Source organism: Talpa europaea (assembly GCF_964194135.1).
Source record: "Talpa europaea genome assembly, chromosome: 11".
NCBI lineage: Eukaryota > Metazoa > Chordata > Mammalia > Eulipotyphla > Talpidae > Talpa > Talpa europaea.
Window position 1 is genome coordinate 66,992,919 of NC_140078.1, and position 21,893 is coordinate 67,014,811.

The following is a 21,893-nucleotide window of genomic DNA, read 5'->3' on the forward strand; positions in this document are numbered from 1 at the left end:
CGCTACATGCAAAAGAATGAAGCTTGAGCACTACCTCACACCATACACAAAAATCAACTCAAAATGGATTAAAGAACTAGACATAAGACCTGAAACCATAAAATATATAGAAGGAAATATAGGCGAAACACTACGTGATTTGCACATCAAAGATATCTTTACAGACACATCACCCAAAGCAGTGATAGTGAAGGCAAAGATAAACAGCTGGGACTACATCAAATTAAAGAGCTTCTGCACAGCAAAAGAGACAATAACAAAAACAAAGAGAAACCCCACCAACTGGGAGAACATTTTTGCACCCAACACTAATGATAAAGGACTGATCACAAAAATCTGCAAAGAGCTGATGAGACTCAACAACAACAAAGAAAATAATCCAGTCAAAAAATGGGCAGAAGAGCTAAAAAGAAACTTCTCTGAAGAGGAAATGCAAATGGCCAACAGGCATATGAAAAAATGTTCAACATCACTTGTCATCAGGGAAATGCAATTCAAAATTACCATGAGATACCATCTTACACCAGTGAGAATGGCACATATTAAAAAAACTAGCAACAACAAATGTTGGCGAGGGTGTGGAGAAAAAGGAACTCTTCTGCACTGTTGGTGGGAGTGCAAACTGGTCCAACCACTATGGAGAGCTGTGTGGAGATTTCTGGACCTACTAAACATAGAGCTTCCATATGATCAAGCGATTCCACTCCTAGGTATTTACCCAAAGGACACAGAAACATCAATTCCAAAGAACACCTGCACCCCTATGTTTATAGCAGCACTGTTTACAATAGCTAAGCTTTGGAAACAACCCAAATGCCCGAAAATAGATGACTGGATCAAGAAGATGTGGTACATATATACCATGGAATATTACTCAGCATTCAAAAAAGATAAACACATGCAATTTGCAGCAACATGGATGGCGCTGGAAGGGATCATGCTCAGCGAAATAAGCCAGAAAGAAAAAGAAAAATACCGGATGGTCTCACTCATAGCAGGAATCTAGAAAACTTAAATAAGGGACCAGGAAAATGAATAAATATAAGAAAGTGAAAATCAAAATCAACAAAAAACTATGAACCAGAGACACTTTTAGGGGGGCGGGGGCGGGAGGGGAGGGATTGGGGTCAGAATGGGGGGGGGCTGCAATTGTATGGGGAATATAAAAATAAAATTTATTATTAAAAAAAAAAGAATTTAGGAGGGTTATGAGGCAGTGGCAACCCTACTTACTTAGATCGTCTTAAGATCCTCTACCTTATTGTTTGACAATTAAAATAGTTCAGCCTTTTGTGGAGGACTTTCAAGCTGTGCATTGAAATGTTTTTCAGAGGCATTTGTTCTTATGATAGTCCTGCCCCTTTCAGATGTGAGGACAGTCCTGGCCCTTTTCACCTGGAATACCAGAGATCTACTGATGAACGAGTAATGCATCTGAATCCTTCACACAGCAACAATGTTCCTTACTAGTGGACTAAGTGAGAGAGAAACAGATGGAGGGATGAGTATTCTGCTCTTGCTTCATCTGAAGCCACCCTTAATTTGATCAATTCAGAAGAGAAATCAATTACAAGAGTGTTTAATAGTTGTTTCCACCAACTGGCAAAGATATTGATGTTCCAGGTTTCTTGATTAAACATAACAGAAATTGATTTGAAAACATGTTCCTTTTGCTGAAATAAACTACTGTCTTTACTTTTCTTTGTTCAGAACAAGAGAGAAATTTCCCTGAGGAAGAGACACTAAGTATCATGCTTCGTCTCGACATATAATGGTGTGTGCACCAACAGGAGAATAAGGCTGAAGGATACCCCGGTCATGTCATCATGAGGAGATATAAAAGGCCACAAAGGCAATGATCTTTTAATGGCAAAAGAGGGGTTCACCAACATTTCTTAATAAATGCAGTTTAAGAGGTCAAGAGTCAGGTGAGATATTCTAATCTATGGTATCTTTGAAATATGGCCTCATTTATATTTGGCACATCAATCTTTATGGAATAAGAGTAAAAGAATTAAATACTTTACATGGAGAAAATTTCTGTGTACAGCAAGCGAAGAGAAACTGGCAGCTGATATCAAACCACAGGCTGGTTCTTTGGGATTATTTTAATTGTTCTTCATGCTGGTAATAAGAGGAATGTGTTCATTTTAGTTTAAACCATGTTAAAGCATGAGAATCAGTTCTGAGAATCTAAGCTGCCCAAATATCTGGGCCGTGAAGGGGAAAAAAGCAGTACAGATTTGGTTGTGGTGGCCAAAATACCTCTTTCAGTTCTCATAAGGCACAAGGCAGCGGGGTTCCTACCACCCACGTAGCAGGAAGGTGGATGGTTATAAAACAGTCAAAGATATGGGAGGCAGGGAGAAAACTGGGGGATAACTTATTGAGACAGTTGGGACTAAAAGGAAGCTATGAGTGTGGGGCTCAGAGAATATGAAAGAAGACATACTCCTGATATTAGTATTAGTGGCAAATTGTAGATACAGCTTACAAAAACCTTAGATAGAAAGACAGAGTACTAGAAACTACAAATCTTTCAGACTACAGTCATTTCCTCATTTCCTCCATAGCTCTTTCTTAAAATATCTGCTATACACAGTTCTGCTGATGTGTTTCTATCACATAACCTGCATCACATGACACTTCCCAGTCACAGCTGACTGGATAAGGGGTAGACATTTTACCTTGATGGAACCAAGGGCTAGAATACGTCACAGATTTTGCTCAGAACTGAACTCAGATACACAAAGACTGAGACTGAGTCCATCTCTGCTGGATTATTTGTACTGGGACATCATGTAAAGTAGGACTTGGAGGAGATTAGATTTTACCCATGAATAAGGAAGCCAAGAGAACTGCTCTGCAGAGAATATGAAAAATACAGCAGACACTTGAAGAAAAATACACAAGCAAGAAGCTGTGTGGCTCCCTGAAGAAATTAAAAAGAGAGCTCTTGATGGTGTTTGACTTTTTTGATGGTTCTTGTCAATACTAAGGCTGTCCCTGTCTCCATCCAGTAAATTTGCCCCAATGTGAATGGGTTCTCTGCCGAGTGCCAATGTTCTCTAAGAGGTGATACAAGTACATATCTCTCTGCAGCAATGAAGAGAAACACGTACAAGCACTGTACAATATTAATATTATTATAATAACCTTTCTTATTTTGCTTTCTAATACAACCACAGACACAACCTCTCAGTTACTCCACACAATCTTTCCAACTGGACCCTAATCCAAGACCTTGTTGTGAACCTAGAAGTACAGCAGATAATCCACAGCAGGGAACCACACTTTGCCATTTTCCAAGATTGATTCAACAATACTCAGAATACCCCCTTGGCTCTTCAGTGCCAAGGAAGAGCAAAAGAAGTGCTTTAGAGACTCCCTCACTGTTCCATACCCCCATCCCTCAGTTTCTGCAGAGTAGGTCTGCTTCTATATGTTTTATGTATTAAAGGGATGTGAAAATGTTTGACCAGATAAGGGGCTCCATTGGCTAAAATCATGGTACTATAATGAATACCACAGTGATGGATCCACTTTCTTAGACATGGGGTAGTTTTGAGTTCTACAAACAAGTTATATTCATGACTCTATTTCTTCTCTTTTCTCTCAGTGTCAGTCTCCTTAGGGTCTGATTTCTTTCCCACTCTGTAAGATTTAGGCCATCAATTAGAAGCTCCATCTCACCTCTCATTATGGAATTGTGAGCCAAATGGACTTGATACAGATGCTGGAAGAAAAAGGGAGAAATTAAAGACTATAAAAGCAATGAAAGATAGTTGATAGTATAGGCCACCACCCTGTGGAGAGAATGTGCCTGGGAATCAAGTCAAAAAGATGCAAGGAACAAGTTGACATACCATGGAATTAACCCCTAAATCTACTCATGCCTCAAAAGAGAACTATATAAATATCCTGATTTCAAGATTCAACACATTTCTTTTTTCACCTTTGCTACATTGAGTTGGATGCCTACATTGAGTTCACCTGCAAAGACTGCTAAATAATCTATCCTGCTAAACACTTATTCAGGCTTAATAGTCTTATCCATTTCTATAAGGCCTCTACTTCTAGAAGTGGTTATCCTTTTATTGTAGACAATTGACAGTCATTATATCATAATAGCAGAAATGACAATAAATCTAAAGATCTAAAAAAAAACACGTGAAATCTATTTCTTTTTTCCATTTTAGCTCTAGGCTTTTCTATCTGTTCACAGTCATCTATATAAGGTATTAGAACATCTTTGCTAAAGATGATCATTTTATACTGTTGGTTCATAGTTTTATAACACCAACTGAAAGGGGGTGGGAGAACAAGGTTAAGCCTGCTGGGGGAGGTGGGGAAGGACTAATTAATAGAGAAATCTAGGTTCAAATGGGAGAAGAAAATATTTGGATGAATATAAATGGTGCCAGAAATCAAGAATTTACTCATTTTTAACATCACCCTCTTCTGACAAAAAAAAAAAAAAATTATAATAGTAATCTGTTTCAATGGAAATAAAGTACTGTAATATTTATAGTCTGTGCCAGAGTTATAATGACTGCAGGGCCAGAAGTGAAGTGTCACAGCATGCTCCACATGTTTTTAACACGGTTTCTAAAGGCTCTGGAGGCTATTAAATTTAATGAACCCATCTGCTATGAAATAGAGGTCCCAACATAATCAGTTTCCTTCATGCCATGTAATGCAGATGGCATTCTCTGTTCCACAACCCAGCAGGATGGTTTATGTTTCTCTTTACGTGTCTTTTTGTTTTGACGATTTGAACTTCTTTGATATGCAGCGGTGTCTTGGGAAAATACTGTAAATTCAGTTTCCAAGCCCCAACAACTTCTTTATGATGGCTTCAACCCCCTGAGTAATTGCTTCTAGGCAGTAAGATGCTCTAGCTTAAAGCAATCACCCAAACGACGCTGAAATGGCCTAGGTGCCATTCCTAGATAGGAAACTGAAACAAATGTGCAATTTATCAAATGCAAAGCATTTTTTTCCAAGTTGGACTTAGTGGGGGGTGAGAGGGAAGGATACACGTCCAATTTGCAAATGCAACTAAATTGGTTTGAAAGTTTCTACAAATTGCATACTGAATTTCATTACTAGCAAAGGGGAGGGGCAGGAGGGCTTGGTAATGAATTCTCATTATTTTAAATGGTCACATTCCCACTGTTTCTAAAAGATTTCTTTGCTTCCCTTCTGCGTGTCACTGTGGTCTGTGCAAACTCCCCTGGAGGGTTGATAAGGGATGCTGAGGCTTCCTCAGTTTAATACAGGTTCTACCCCTCACAGCAAGTTGGCATTTGCAAGCGGATTAAGACCCAACTGGAAAGCACAAGTCATTTGCTTACAAAATGGAACAAATTCCATTGTTAATGACTTTCTTTTGCTCTGCACCTAAGAGATAATGACTATGCCCCACTTGTATTCAGATGAGAAGCTCATGAAATTCAGAATACTGGTGTTTGCTGTTTTGTCGATTAATACATGAGATCTTATTAGATTAAACATAATTAATGTTGTTAACATTAATTCATTTATTTGGGCTTCACCAGGAAAGGAAATTGAATAGAACATCCAGGCAGGAAACAGAATATTTAATTAGAATGGTAGTAAAGAGAGGGAGAATGGCCCCCAGCAGGAAAGTTCTGTCAGTCTCAATTCTTGATCAGGCTTGGTTAAATGTAATCCTTGACTCTTATGTGCAAGAATCCAAACTCAGCTTCTGTTCACAAGCTTTTATCTTGAGCTTGTCAGACCCAGAACTGTATGAGTCAATATGTAATTAATAAAAGGTGAAAATACCATATTTGTGGGTCATTTTAAGCCACTCTTTAAGTATTAAATTAACTACATGATTCTGTTTCTGCAAGATTTTTAGCCATAATAACAGATGAGTCAAGCAAACAGAAATATCTTTTACCTTAACCACCCAGATAATAAAGGAGAAAAAAGACTTATGAGGGGCCTCCCTGGTGGTCTAGAGGTTAAGTCTCAGCACTATCACCTCCACATCTTGAATTTGATCCCAGCCAGGGAGCTAACCCAAATAGCACACCAGACCTCTCCTATCTTGCCTGCTGCTCCCCTCAGCAGTGTATTTCAGTAGATCTGACTGTTCTGCTACCCACTCTGTCTCTGGTGACTCCTCTCACTCTCCACACCACTGGCCTATGCCCCAGCTTTTCTATGAAAAAATAAATAAAATTTTTAGAAGAAAGAAAAAGGACTTATGAGAGCATATTAAGCAAACTTGTAGGATCAAGTGTTCAAAAATACTAGATAATCAACAAACACCTACTTAATATCTGGTTAAAATGACATAAATAAGCAGTGTCACAAATCTAGTGATTCCTAGAGGAACAAAAAACACTTTTCAAGTATAATGCCACAAAGAGAATCAGGCTCCTTGAGAAGTGAGTGGCAAGGAGATATGTTATGATGAAGGGCAAGTAAGGCTGTGCTGGGACTCCTGACAGACAGTTTGCAAGAGGAGGCAATCACTGCATTTCCTTCTGAACCTCTATTTCTTTTAGATCACAGCACTTGGACAGAGATTGTTGAAGCAGGCAGGATTCTAAATGGTCCTTGAGATTTCTGACTCCACAATACATACCTCTTACATCAAAAAAAGAATAGAATACACAGAAATTAAGTTTAATAAGGTAAGGACTCATACATTAAAAACTAGAAGACTCCACTAAAGGATATAAATAAAACATAAAGATATTCCATGTTTGTGGATGGGGAGAATTAATATAGTCAAAATGATTATTCTACCAAAGCAATATGTGTGCATGTATACATATGTATGTGTGTGTGTGTGTGTGTATTTAAACTTTCAATGATATTCTTCAAGGAAATAGAACAAAAATTATTAAAATTTATATGGAACCAAAAAAGACCCTGAATAGTTAAAGCAATTCTGAGAGGAAAAAAAAAGAAAAATGTAGGTATTATTCTGCCTGATTTTAAACTATACTATAAAGCAAAAGTAATTTAAACAATATAGCATTAGAACAAAAATAAATATATGGATCAATGGAATAGAATTGAAAATCCAGAAATAAATTTACCCATGTGGCAACACATAATTTATGATAATGATGTCTTAGTCATACAATGGAGAAAGAAGAGTTTCTTTAATAAATGCTTCTGGGGTAACTGGACAGACACATGTAAAGGAATGAAGTTGGATCACTCTCTAATTCCATGCACAGAAATAAATCCAAAATGTATTTAGTGGTTAGAAACAAAAGCTGCAACAGTAAAATACATAGCATAAAACATCAATGATATCAATGATTAAGATAATTTTAGAGACTCAACCGCTATGAAAAAGGAAATAAATCAAAAACAAACAATTGGGATTATCTCAAATTAAAAGACTTTTATATAGCAAATAAAACATAAAAGCAAATTTAAAAGACAACCTACTGAATAACAGAAAATAATCATATATTATACAACTGACAAGGGATTAAAATCCAAGATATTAAAAAAAAAAAGTGTTCAATTTAAGAACAACAAAGCCCAGACAACCAACTTAATAAGTTTGCAGCAGATCTGATTAGACTGTTTACCAAACAGAATACCAGCGGATATATGAAAAAAATGTTCAACATCACTTAATGAGGGATATGCAAATCAAAACTACAATGAGATCATCCCATACCTGTGAGAATGGGAGGTATCAAAAAACACCCCAACAATAAATTGTTGGAGAATGAGGAACCCTAGTACATTGGTGGGAATGTAGACTGGTTCAGCCATTGTGGAAAGTGATCTGTACTCACCTTAAAGAATTAAAAATGGAAATACCATGTGACCCAGCAATCCCATTTTGGGGCATTTATCTGAAGAATATGAAACCATCAACTCAAAAAAATTACACATTTCATAACATGTATTGCAGCATTATTTACAATAGCTGGGACATGGAAGCAAGCAAAGAGTTCACTGATAGAGGACTGGATTAAGAATATGTGGAATGCCACATACAACAGAAAACCACTAAGCTATATGGAAAGATGAATTTCACTATTTACAGCAAAATGAAAGAAATTCAAGGAAATAAGGTGTAGAAAATCAAGTCAGAAAGATAAGGACAAATATTGGATATTTACATATACATGAGAAAAACAAGAACTCACATTATTTGACAAAGCAAAATAATTACAAACTTCGGGACACTCATAAACAAAAGGAGGTTCCTGATGTTAAAAGGGAGGAGGGAGGGAGAAAAAATCAAAGGGGTATAAGGGATGGTGATGGGGAAAAATTATCAGCAATTGAAAATGACTCAGATATTACAAACTTAAAAAATGATAAGTAGTTTGTAATTTAAGAAATCTGGATTTATAAATAAATATAAATAAATAAATATAAATATTCTTTTTTTTCTCTATGAGTGAAACAGCAAATTGACATAAAGAAAGCTCTGAGGATTTTTAAAAAATCAACTTTGAGAATAATGGATATAAAATGAGGATCTTGATCAGTTTTCAGAGATAGAGGAATAGGGTCCAGTATCCCAATGTTTTAATCCAATGAGCTGACATGTAACAAAGAATTGAGATGGAAAGGCACAAAAGCTAATATTATATGACATCCCTTCAGTCTGAAAGATCTTATATTTGAAAATCTAGGCGAATACTGGTTAGCTCTAGTAGTTGATAAGTAAAGTTCACCTAATCAAATAATGAGTATTAGCAATTAATGAGGAGGAAAAGATTAATGAGGAAAGACCACCTGATGGAGAAAAGGATTGAAATATAAGTAGTAAAAGGGAGGTGATGTTCATCAGACTGAGTAGAAGGCAGAACAGATATTCATCTAGTGGGCTAGTGATGCTGAATTCTAAATTCTGGCTCTTCTAATTCAAATTCAATACCCTTAGCTTGTAGTAGCTAAGGTAGATTATAAATATGTTTAAATATCAAAAAATTCCAGAGCTGCCAACTGCACCAAGCCATCAGGATATTAAAACCAGGTCACCAGACCCAGTACCCAGAGCTCCTGGTTTTATGCTCTTTCACTGTTGCATGCTGGGACAATGCTGCTAGGGACTGTCCTGGAGATGGCAAGACAGTCAAGAGCTCACAACCGTTGACATCCCTGCCCCCTTCATCTTCTGGGTGGTTGCAAAGTTGGTGGGCTCATCTTAGGATTTAGACTCTGCAGATGACTTCAGCATATGAATCCTATTTTGACCCCGTATAAATGACAGGAGGCTTTTGTCCTTGCCCTGGCATAGTGAAGGGCCAGATGAGGAGTTTGAAGTGACTACTGCTTGCTGGCCAGAGAGCAGCAGCTGCTGCTTCTCCTCCCCCAGCAGGTCTATGGAAAAGGAAGATAGGAATCCCTGTTGTCTTCATGACACAAAGATGAGAAGGAAACTTCAGAACATTCTACTAGGGCACTCATCAGGGTTATTTGCAAAGATACAACAGAAGTCTGGAAAGCACAGAGACCATGCTGAGCTACAATTTTAGGAACAACCACATTCTAGAGATTTAGTTGTGAACTTTAAAGGATTCTTGAAGAGGTAGAATAAATGAGCTCTGTCATCTTGGCATATCATTGGCATGAGTAAGTGGCAATAATGTGCCACTTAAAGCATTATTTTATTTTGAGATAAGTGAGGATGATTATGGCATAGAATATAAATTTTATGTAAATGTTTAAGATGAAGCACAAGACTTCAAAGATATTTCCTTTGCCTTTGCATATCCAGAGTGGCTCCACATAATCTATTTTGCATCTGCTGTCAAGACTTCTTTAGTGGACAGTTCTCCCTGTCTCTTAACTGGCCCCATCCATAACCACACACACACATACACAAACACACACACATACATATGTCATTAGCAAATCTAGAACAATTAATTTAAGCAATTAACTGATTTAAAGCAAAATATTGCATATGTGCAAATACATTAATGCGTTACATTACTGCTTTATGCTCTTCCTTGTCATGTGACCCCAGTCAGAGCTCTGCATAAGGTGATGTGTCCTCTGAAGGCACACAAGAGCTCTTGCTTCTTATGGTGACCCTTTGCTCAAGATTTTGTCTGGATTCTCCCACCATATAGATAATATCTTTTCCCTCTCACAACTAGTGTGAAACTGTTATAGGACAGGGAGAGGGGCAGCCCAAACCCCGCAAACCTGTCTATTCTAAGTGGGTTCTGCCATCCGCCGCATCAACACAAAACATAGGAGACTTTAATGGGAAGGAACTTTAATAAAACTAGGAAACAATACAGGTAAGGCAAAGAGTCTAGTTTCTAAGTGAAGCACCCAAAGTTACCCGTCCCCTCGTGGGTAAAACTCCATCCATATGGGATCGGCCCAGAGCAAGGCCCCAAAGCCTGCCACAAGTCTAAAGCATCTTCCAGTGGGGACCCACAGAAAAGAGTCAGAAACAACCAGACAAGCCCGGAAGGAAAAGAGCAAAATCAACATCAAGATAAAAGCTGCCATGGTCACCTCTCCACGGGTCTCACCCACATCTGTGTCACCCAGTCCACGACCAAAAGACAAGCACAGTTTCTTTACGTGTCTCTAGGCTCCATGCGCCTCCTCCAGGTCTCCTGGCTCCATCCTGCTTCCTTCCTCAGTCTCTTCTGCCGCTTCTTCTCTTCCTGCTCAGCTCCACCCTCCCTTGGGTGGGGCAGGGCACCTCCCCCTTTCCTGGGGACCACCCTGTTACAAAACCTCTGAGGAAGTATTTTGAGACCATGAAAACACCCTGCTCACTATCAAAATTGTCCCCTAGATTTACATCCATCGACCTTTGCTGGAACCAGACTCAACTAACATGGTTGCAAAGTGGTGACCGTCCAGCTCTACTACTCCCTCGGTAATTACCAGCAACAATTGCACTGAGTATGCCTTCCTATCCTTCTAGTTACCTATCTAGTTCATTTTTTTGGGGTTTGTTCAGTAAGGACACATGGGTTTTTGTTTGATTCAGACTATAATCCCTTGCAGGCCTTTTTTTAACTTTAATGCTCAAATTATCCCAAAGTTGGTCAGTGACTAGCACAATCCTTCACACAAATCCCTATGTCCTTTTGATATGACTTGCTGTTGTTTTGAGAACTTCTTAAGTTTTGAGGTCAAAATATTCTAATCATTTTTTGTTTGCATGGGCCTACCTTCCCCATCCCAGCCCTGGAACTAGCTATTTTTTCTAAGGAGAATTTGTTCCTTTTAGCGGGGAATAGCTTTTAGAAGCTAGGGTCTGGATTCCATATGTGCTCATTGATATGGGAATGCCGTTGTTTCTAGACCTTTTCAATAGACAGAGTTGGGGTTTCATTCTGATATAATTGTTGGGACCCAAAGGATACCATTCCCAATAACCCTCAAGGTTCTCCTCGGGCTAGACAAGTAATCAAAACAGCACCAAGAGGGGTTAGCAAAGGAAAAACAATCAGCTTAATAACATTGTTGTAAATGCTCAAGTTATTGGAGCAGAGCAGGGATAGTTGTCCCACCTATGGGGACAATAAGGAGAGAGGAGGAGACTTTGTATGACAGATAAGGGGGGTTATGACAGATAAGGGTGACCAAGTCCTTACTATCAGAGAAAGATAAGATTCTTAGCTAGAGAGAACATGTTTACAGAACAACCAACAACTGGATCAGACCCCCAGGCTACATTCTTTTTGGTATCTCTTCTTTAATTAGGGAAGGGCAAAGGACTTAGGCAAGGACAGAAGCTTCTCTTAGCCTCCAGGGCCCACCCTGCTCTTAACACCAAACAATCTGCATTCTTTAAGTATCAGTAATAGATATCCCAAAATTCTCAGGACCTTGATTGACCTCTAGTTCCCATCCAAGGTGACAAAAGGCCTACTCTGGCATATTGAGAAAAGTTGATCTGACCCCAATTCCATTGCTTCAATCCAGTTCCATCCCACAGGTGCTTGCCTGTGCTTGCCTGTCCTCGCCCTTTTAAACATTTGCTCAGTCTACCATGCTCATAAAATAGATTCAGAATTGCCATGCTCACATTACTTCCTGTTGCTAGAGGAGCAGTGAGGAGCAACCTCCCAGCCAGTGGGTGGCGCTCACAGTCAAAGGCAAGAGGGGGAGCATTCCAGACTCGGGACTCCATCCCCTGACTTGCTGAACAGAGGCTGCTGGGAACTACGGGTGGACTGGCACCCTCAGGTGGGCCTGAGAAGAGTGAACAAAAGTGGGCTGCCCTCCTGGTTTGACTTCTGCTTGCACCCTGGTCTCTGCTCAGTTGCCACTATCTGCTGGTGGGACAGAGGGTATCCCACTTCATACTGGCCAATTAACTCTCTTCTCTTTTTTGGTGTCCCCTGTTCTCACTCCCAGTATATATCATCTTAGGTCTTGCCTTCTATTCTTAAGTGGTCAGCTAAGGACTCACCAACTGGGTCATCCCTTTTTCCCTGGGTTTGCCCTGTAGCAAGATGGTTTTAGCAAACCATGTTTAGAATTTATTTGCAGTTCTGTCCCCCTCTTCTAGAATGAAGGTAGTCAAATTGTTAGGGGGAAAGGATGTCCTGAGATAATCTCATACAGGCTTTGTGGACTCCACCCCCACTCCAGACTAAAGCCATCAGGACATTGGGAAAGACAAATCCCATTACCACCAAGGGAAGGGTGGCTGGGACCTGAGGGTGGAGTTGGGCAGCCAGGTTGGATATAAAAACCAAACACGTGGGCCTTGCTCCCTCTCTGGCTCGCGATCGCTCGCCCCCTGGCTTCACCGCTCCTGGCTGGCGGCCAACTCTGAGAGCGCCATTTTGGGATTCCTGATCAGCGGATCGGGTAGGACTCATTTAAAACTTTGTCTCCCACTTTTCTCCCAGAGCTGTACATTTCCTCATTTCCCTTTCCCTTGTAAATAAACCTTTTATTAACCTTTCACGTGTGCCTGCAGTAGAGCATTGATAAGTCCTTTTAAGCGCGCGGGTGAGGACTCACAGTCAGGCACCCCGTTTTGTATCGGGGTTGCTCTACAACAAAAGTACCATGTTTAAATTTAATATTCTGTATTACTACTATGTTCAAAATTTAAATTACTCAAAAGTTACTGTTTATTCCTCTCTATAATTTTCCATTCATTTGAAAAGCAGTTGGATTCATTTGATTCTGTTTGCATTCAAAATTAGTTTTTCCCCATACTTATGACTTTAATTTTGAAAACAGAGAACATTAACATGATTTCAAAAGTCAATGCAAAAAGGTATATACTCAGAGATGCCCTTTCCTGCCACTACCCTACTCCTCTGCACTCCCTCCCACTTCTTGTAGGTACTCAGTTCTACTGGTATCTGCTTTATCCTTCCTGTGCTTCCTTTTATAAAAATAAGCACATGTCTTATTCCCTCCCATTTCTTACACAAAAGGCTGCTGACTATAGATACTCTTACATTTAGTTCATTTTACTTAGCAATATACCCTGGAAACCATTTCAATAGAATCATCCTTGTTCCTGTTTTTAGCATTAAAACTCCATTATGTGTATGAACAATAGTTCGTCCAATCCTCCTCTTATATTTAGGTCTTTAGGTAAATTTCAATATTTTTAAATTATAACAGAAGTCCTCCTCATCTCAGTTTCATTTTCTGCAGTTTGTTACCTGAGATGAACTGTGGTTGAAAAATATTACATGCCATAAGATTTATGAGAGAAAGAAAGGGAGAGTGAAATACCACATTCACATATTTATTACATCATACTGTTATGATAGCTCTATTTTATTATGAGTTATTGTTATTAATCTCTTATTATTCTTAATACTATGCTTTATTGATTCATAAATTAAGCTTCATCATAGGCATATATATATGTATAGGAAAAAAATACAGTGTATATAAGGTTTGGTACCATTTGTGGTTTCAGGTATCCACTGGCTGTGTTGGAACATATCCCCCAGACTAAGGGGGAGCTAGTCCACTAACAATTATGCAATGAACGAACTTGTGTATATATTTTTGTATTGCTGGAGTTAATCGTCACGATTAATTCCTATGAATGGGATTGCTGGTCAAAGGGTACATGCAATTTCCTTCTATAGAGAGTGCCCCATTCTGTTTTCCCACAAACACTACAGAGTGTCCCTCTTCCCACAGTCTCACCAACAGAGTGTGCTGATAAGTGTAAGTTTTCCTGATAGGGAGAAATGGCAGCTCGCTATAATTTAATTTGCATTTTCTTACTAAGTGAAGTTGTATATATTCATATGTTCAAAAGTCATTTGCATTGTTATTTCCTAAATGCCTGCTCATGTCTTTTGCTCATTTCTTACAGGAATTTTGTTGTTTCCCCCTCAGTTTTTAATATTAGGATTATTAGTTCTTTGTGTGTGTTATATCTATGTTGCAAATACTTTCTCCCATTTTACCATTCGCCGTTGACTTTGCTTACAGTGATTTCTACTTACAAATGTGGGTTTTTATTTTGTCTCATTTATTTTTATGTAATCAAATTTATTTATCTTTCTTTTTAACCCTTCTGGATTTTGGAAACAGTTTAGAAGGACCTTCCCTGAATCCAGGTCACATAATTCCCCCAGGTTTTGTTCTAATGTTTATATGCTTTCATTTTTTTTAGTTTAAATCTCTTATTCTCTTGGATTTCCTTCCTGGGGATGATCTGAAGAATAGAACTAATTTTATCTTTTTCCAAATGATTATCCAGTTCTCATAAAAGCACTTATTACAAGTCCAAGCTAGTCCTAAAAATCTGAGATGCCACCTTGATAGGCTAAATCTCCATACATAGTCAGATTTATTTATTTGTTTGTTTGTTTGTTTGTTTGTTTGTTTATTTATTTATTTATTTATTGGGAGGGGGCTTCTATTCTGATCAATTTAGGTGTTGGTACCATAATGTTTAAATTATAGAGACCCACATTTTTTTATATCAGGTGACAAATAAAATGACTGATCAAACTGGCTGTTTAGGGATGCATAAAACCACTGTGTGCCTTGATGGCCTCAGTCCTGTCTGGCCACATGCCTCCTTATGCTACTTTGCCTGTCCTCCCTGGCCATGTGTCAGGAGCAGAGAGGAGGCCACCGAAGCTGCCTCTGCTGTTTTTAGTGTGGTGCCGACACAAAAGGGGCAGCTTAGTTATTTGGTTTTCATGACTCAAAAATAAACTGGGACCAGCCTCTTAAAATGTTAAAAGCCCAGGGTCTCCCTGGTAACCTGAGTGGGGTTGCAGTGTAACACTGTCATAGTGATGCAGGGTGATTTCTTCTGGGGAAGGAGTACCCTTCCTGATCAGTTCATGTTTCCACAGTCCCTCTGAGCTCTTTCAGGACCAAGCAGGGCAGGCAGCCATGGTTCCCCTAAGATGCCTTTCCGCACAGCCTGTCCCTGCCCTGCATCTGCCTGCAGCTGCCAGCAGTGCTGCAGGGTAGGGAAGCAAAGCCGCCCACAGCAGCCACGGAGATCACTCCGGAGGACAGCTGTGTCTAGGTTCCAGTGATTAATGTGATGTTAATCCCAACAAAAACCATGGGCAAGAGGCCCTGAGAGAACATTTACAATCAATAAATGAAAAACACCACTCCCATCAGACTCATTATCACTATGAAAAATCACCCTGAAATTGCACAAGAAACCCAGCGATGGAGCCATTACTTGATGATTGGCAAAGTCCCTCCTTTTGAGCTAATTCAGCATTAGAATCTGTTGCTTGGATTTCAGCTTTAGAATGAGCCCATGGCCAGACTTCAGCAACACTCCCCTGCCTCTAAAAGCACCTCCGAAGCACATTCTCACTTCTCACAGGAAGACGATGCAGCTGCGGCCCCTCCGTTGGCTCCAGTTAACTATCAGAGGTGAACATAGCACTTTCCCAGGTCAAGACTGATTGATGGACAGGACTGGGCCTCCTGATGGCGAGGAAGACTCTAACCTGCCTCAGATTGTTACTACACTGACAGAATTTGTACACATGGCAAGAAAGAAAAGTAACTGGAGAAGAAATGTGCAAAAAGTGAGTTTTCTGTGCTAGGAAACCAAAGCAAATTGTACAACCAAAAAACGTCATTGAGACCCATAATTGATGAGCATGGATACAACTGCTGTCTCCAGGAATGGACACAAGAAAACTCAAACATCACAGGAGCAGGGGAGACCTTCAGCACCACCTGGACCCCTAAGGACTCACCGTGCTGTCAATGTAAGCTTCCGTCCACACTACATCATGCTCCTGGTCAATGACTTTGGGCCGGCTGAGTACATGGAGGTATTCCATGACGTTCTCCTGCACGTCGGCCAAGGTGGAGATCTGGGTGAAAAACCCTGCAAAACCCGAGAGAGAACTGAGTTTAAAGGCAGGCCAACCAGCAACAAAGTACACAGACATGGCCTCTAGCTAATTTCTTTCTTTTGTAAAATTTATTTTATTTTATTTTAGTCTCCTTGTCCCTTTCCTTCCCTCTTCTCTCAATCTCGGGGCCTTTGGGATGTTTATTAATAGCCACTATTTTTTGAAAGTGTTTTACCTTATTGAATTGTATGCTGTGTAAATGTCTAGTATTTGTTTATATCATTCAGACTTAACTGCTGCACATAATTCAAATTCCCTCCATTTTGCTGAAAATGGCTATATTTCATCTTTTCATATGTGTATAGAATACTCCATGGTATATATGCCACACCTTCTTGGTCCATGCGTCTGTTGATGGACATTTGGCTGCTTCCACGTTCCAGCTACTGTAACTGCTGCTGCTATGAACACTGTGGCAAATACAGGGGGTTTTGTTGTTGTTTCATATTCTGCAGCCAGATGCCCAAGAGTGGGATTGCTGGGTTGTATGGTATTTCCATTTCTAGTTTTTTAAGGTAAATCCAGATTGCATTCCATAATGGCTGCAACAGTACATTCCCACCAACAGTGTAATAGGCTTCCTTTTTCTCTTCTTTCTAAAACATTTAAACATCTCATGAGTACCATTATTCACTTTGTGAATAATGTGTTTATATTAGAAAATATAGTCAAGCAAAAGGAATAAAATTGAGATCAACCATAAACCCACCTCCCAGTGGAAACCCCTGTTAGTCCTTTAGTGAATGTCTTCCCAGACTTAAGGGAGTCCTTTTTATAACTTGTGTTTTGTACTTTAGTGAACTGTTTTCTAACCAGAAGACTATAAGCCACAAAACTTAAAAGTCACCATATTTTTTATAACTATAAAATAATAATTATGATCAATTCAGGGGTGCTTAATAAAGTCACACAATTTGTTTGATGCTTAATAATCTTTGTCTCATTTATTCTTAGCAGCATGATGGAATGTGGATTACTGTGCCTGCTTTGAAGATAAAATGACTGAGGCAGACTGAACATATGTGTTTGGTATGAAGCTGCAAATACTGAAGATCAACCCAGGCTTGAGTCTCTTGCTCTGCCTTTTCCTTCTGCAGAATTTTGTGTTTTGTGTGTTGGAGACTGAAACTCTAGCTCCTATGCTCAGGTGGTTACCGGACCAGCCTTCTGAATATGCTAGGTAGGCATGGGTCCTAAGCAATTGAAACTGTTCTAAACATGCTATCATCTTGTAGGTGGGGATGCCATTTTGATCTTGAGTTCAGGGCACCACTATTTCTTCTTCAGCTTGGGGTCCTTTGGCACTGCCATGAGACAGAAGATGTCAGAAGGAAAAGGACGAAGAGTCAGGTCTCCATCCTTGAGAGGGGATCTTTCACTCAAATATTTATGGAGGTGTTTCATGGTACCTAGCACTGGAGAATCAGGGATTAACAAGATAAGCAGGACTTCTGCCCTCCTAGGCCTGAGAGGGCTGAACAAACAGACAGTTCAAAAATAGTACAATCAATATTACTCTAAAGCACACAGCAGACACAGTGAATCAATCAGCTACCCCAAGGAAGGGTCAGTGTAGCTGAACCCTGAAGGATGAGCACCTGTTAGCCAGAGGAAGAGGGGTTAAAGAGTGGGTCTAGCAAAGAAACCAGTGTAAGTAAAGGGCCAAGGTCACAGTCAGGTGCTTTCTAGAAAGTACAAGTAGCCCAAAATGGCTAGAATAATAAATTTGAAGAAAGAGTAGACTTAGGGAGTTAAAAGATCAGAGAAATGAGCAGGGGGACTGTCATATAGGACACTGGAAGGAGTTTCAATTGTATTTTTTTTTAAGATTTTATTTATTTATTTATACAAGCACTGGGTACAGTCAGAAGTGCAGGAGGGTGAGAGAATTCACCAGAGCCAGAGCTGGGAACAGAACAGGCAGACTGACGAAATGCACTGCTGAGGATAGCAGCGGGTATGGCAGGAGAGGTCTGTCACACCATGTGGGACCCTCGCCAGCGGCCGGGTACTGAACTGGTGCTGCAGAGGCTGGGGGCAGCTTTGCAGCCCAGTGCTCAACTGCTGCACCACCAGGGGAGGCCCTCGATTGTATCTTAAAGGCAGGTAGTCAAGGAAGGATTTTAAGCAGGGGAATGGACACAGATTCATGTTTCCTCTAAATAAGGACCTTTATAGCTAAGCTCATGCCAACTCCTACTTGCCAAACAAATCAAGAGGGTGTGTGTGCCTCTGAAGCCAGATATGTCACAGCACTTGCTATAGTGTTTATAGAATCTTTAGAGTCTAAAACAGGGCTCTGGGTAAGGAAACACCAGCCCTTCTGTTGTCCAGAAAGGGCTGGGACCCTCCCACGGCATTTGCAAACAAAGGCCAGCTGGTTTGAATTTGGTGTGCCAAACCCAAACCAGGTTGGGACCATGTGGCTTCTGGCTTCCTGATGACAGCTCTGCACAGTGCTAATTAACATGCATTGTCACTCCTGCCCACCCCACCCATCCCACGGGAAGTAGGGCTCCAGAGGCCTAGGCTGTGTCTGTTCTAGCTTGAGAGTCTAGAGCACAGTCCCTGAGCACCTAGGGATTCCCTCCGAGGAGCCAGCTGGGACACTGCTCGTGCAGCCTCCCAGCTGACCCTTCTTGGAGGCATGGTGGGAAAGACAAAGTTTACAGAGCGTTGCTGGATGAAAGGGAACTCCCAGCTACCATCTCTCCATGCACAGTGTTGCAAACCAGAGTTTGAATAAAAAAGAAAATGGTTCATCTCTTCTCTAGCAGGTAAATCTTAGAGTTGGAGGAAGGATCTTAGACACATGTTCCACAAACTAAGAGAAGTTGCCACGTTGATAAGAGGAGGAGAGATGTCGATGGTTCTGGACCATCCATCAGGACACACGGGTGAGCAGTTCGAATTTAGAATAATCCCTACTTTGGGTTTTTGTGCCAAAAGTACAGATAAGACAGCGTCTCCTAGCAGGATACTTCTTTTTTCTAGGTTGTCTGTATTTTCATTCTAATCCGCAAAGCCAACAGTAAAAATCCATGATTTGAGTTTTCCAAAATAAAGCCAAGAGAAGAAAGGGGGTGAATCTAAGGTGGATGGGAGAGACAGATCATTAGACTAGAGAGGGAGTGGGAAGGAAAAACAATCTCACATTTGGATGGGGAGTGAGCTGAGAAACCATCCTCACTTCTTGGCCTTGCTTATCATTGTCAGAGTTCTGAAAAGTTACAAAAAGCTGGCTTCTCCCCAGAGCTACAGACATAGAGCCAACTCTACACCTGACACCTCCACAGGGATGACTAACAGGATTTGCAGACTGAACTTGTCCAAAGCCAATTCCTGATTTCCCTCGCCAAACCCATCCTTTCCCGGTGGGTCTTCCACATCTCAGCAAATGGCGCCACTGCCCAATTAGGCCAAAAACATAAAAATTACCCTTGATATCTGTCATTTCCTCACTCCACCCTACAGCTAATCCACCAGCATGTTCTTCTGGCCTTACTTCTAAGATATATCTAAACTCCACTTCCCATCTCCCCTACTCTTATCCTGATCTAAGACTCGTTCTCTCTCCCCTAGCACTAGCCTCTCCCCAAGCCCCCTTTTATCTAGGCTCCTCACAGCAGTCAGAGAAATCAACTAAAAGCATAAAGCAGATTTCCTCCCAACTTAAAACCCTAAAATGGCTTCAATTTAGAGTTAGAATAATCTCTCTGACCCCCAAGACCTTCCCTCAGTTGGCTCCTTGCCTAACAGGACAACCTCATCCCTTTCTGCTCCCTCACCCTCACCCCTTGTTATGGCTCACTGGCTCTTTGCTTCCCCCCACACACCAGGCTTACCATTCTGCCCTGGGCCTTTGCACTTGCTGTACCCTCTGCTTGGCATACCTTCTGACCAGCTATTTCCTGGCTGGCCCCTTTTTGTCACTTGGGGGTCAGCTGTCTAAACTCATTTTCTCTCACTTCCCCTGGCCCTCACTTTCTTTAGAAGATCCATCCAGGGCTGAATTCTGACTTGCTGACTTATTATGTTGTTGTTTTTTCATAGAATGTTGCAAAATGCTGGTCCTCATCTTGTCTGGAACCAGAACCAGGCTGATAGATCTGTGGGAGTTGCTAGTAGTGCAGGGACAGTCATGGGCTTGCTGTGACTCACTTGCCTGTCTGCACCAGGATGCCATGACAGCCCAACTCATGTGCTCGTGATATAGGGAGGGGACAGAAACACAGAGTTCACTCACATGTTCCAGATCAATTTAAATTCAGGTTCATTTGATACTAAAAACCTTTGCCCTTAACCTTTGAAGTCACTGTCTCTTTCCATATTGGTAAAGGGCAGGCCTGGCTCCTCTAAAAACATGGTACCTTCAAGGAGAGCACCCCTGATGGACGGTTGGTGTCTCTGTGGCTGGGAAAGGTTGAGGATGGGGTAGAGAAATATATGCTTGTCCCCAGAGTTTTCTGGCAAATGCTTAATAATCAGCACAAAGGTCTGCTTACAACCCAAGATGTGGTTCTAATTTATATTTGAATATATAGACCAGGAATGCACATGTATGAAAGGTAAGAAAAGCTGAAGTTATGAAGATAATATTAATAATGTACACTGCAAAGCTTAATGCACATTGATCATCCAACTGCAACCCATGAAAGCTTAAAACTTTTCTGAAAGTCTTTTTTGTTTTTAAATGTTTTCGTATAAGTTTTAGTTAACAAATGTACCTTTTGATGGATAACAGGAAGTCACTGCCGACTGGACTCTGGCTGTTAACCATAGCTGCTTCCCTTGTGTTCCCTCTGCATTCTCTGAATTGGCCACTTTCCTTTCTACCCACTCCCTCCTCTTTTAATTTCTTTTAAATTCTAGCTCTTGAATGTTTATTGTCTTCTTTAATGTGCCTCTTTGGACTTCATATATCATGTAAGAAAACAATCAGTAATCATTCAGTAATTACCAGGGAGTAATTAATGCTGAAATTAGCCACCTATTATAAATGGTTGGCTCATTTTTCTATATAACATCAATTTATTTACCTTATTCCCTTGCAGAGCCTTCTGTAAACTCCATGTTACAACTACTCAGGCCAATAAGCCATGTGAGCTCGCGCTTTGTATTTCTGAATTTTACCACCTTTACTCAGCTATTCTTTAAGAGCCCCTTGTCTGAAAGGTACCTTTGCATGAGATGCCCACCAGCATGTCATTAGTGCCCAGCTTTGCAACTGCTCCTCAGTAGGAGACCCTGGTAATCTCCCTCACAAGGGAAAATTCTAATTGCATCTTTTTTTGAAAAAAAATTTACTTATTTATACATACAAGAATTGGGGTATAGGCCAGAGGTATGGGGGATGAGAGGATTCACCAGAGACAGAGTGGGGAACCACAGTGGGGAGCAAAACAGGCAGACTGACTGAAATACACTGCTGAGGGGAGCAGCGGGCAGGACAGGAGAGTCTGCTGCACCATGTGGGTTAGCTCCCTGGCCAGGGATTGAACTCATGCTGCAGTGGCTGAGGATAGCTTCATAGTGTGTGACTTAACCCCTTGT

General features: G+C 40.5%; 1 protein-coding gene across 1 annotated transcript in view; it reads right to left on the reverse strand.

Moving 5' to 3' along the window:
- Positions 1-21,893, reverse strand: part of CACNA2D3 (calcium voltage-gated channel auxiliary subunit alpha2delta 3) — a gene marked incomplete at both ends in the record, with an annotated part of 806,408 nt that overhangs the window by 272,811 nt on the left and 511,704 nt on the right. The window contains one exon of the mRNA XM_084248330.1: positions 16,179-16,312. Within this exon, the coding sequence (XP_084104456.1) occupies positions 16,179-16,312 (134 nt within the window). The remainder of the gene's footprint in view (positions 1-16,178; positions 16,313-21,893) is intronic.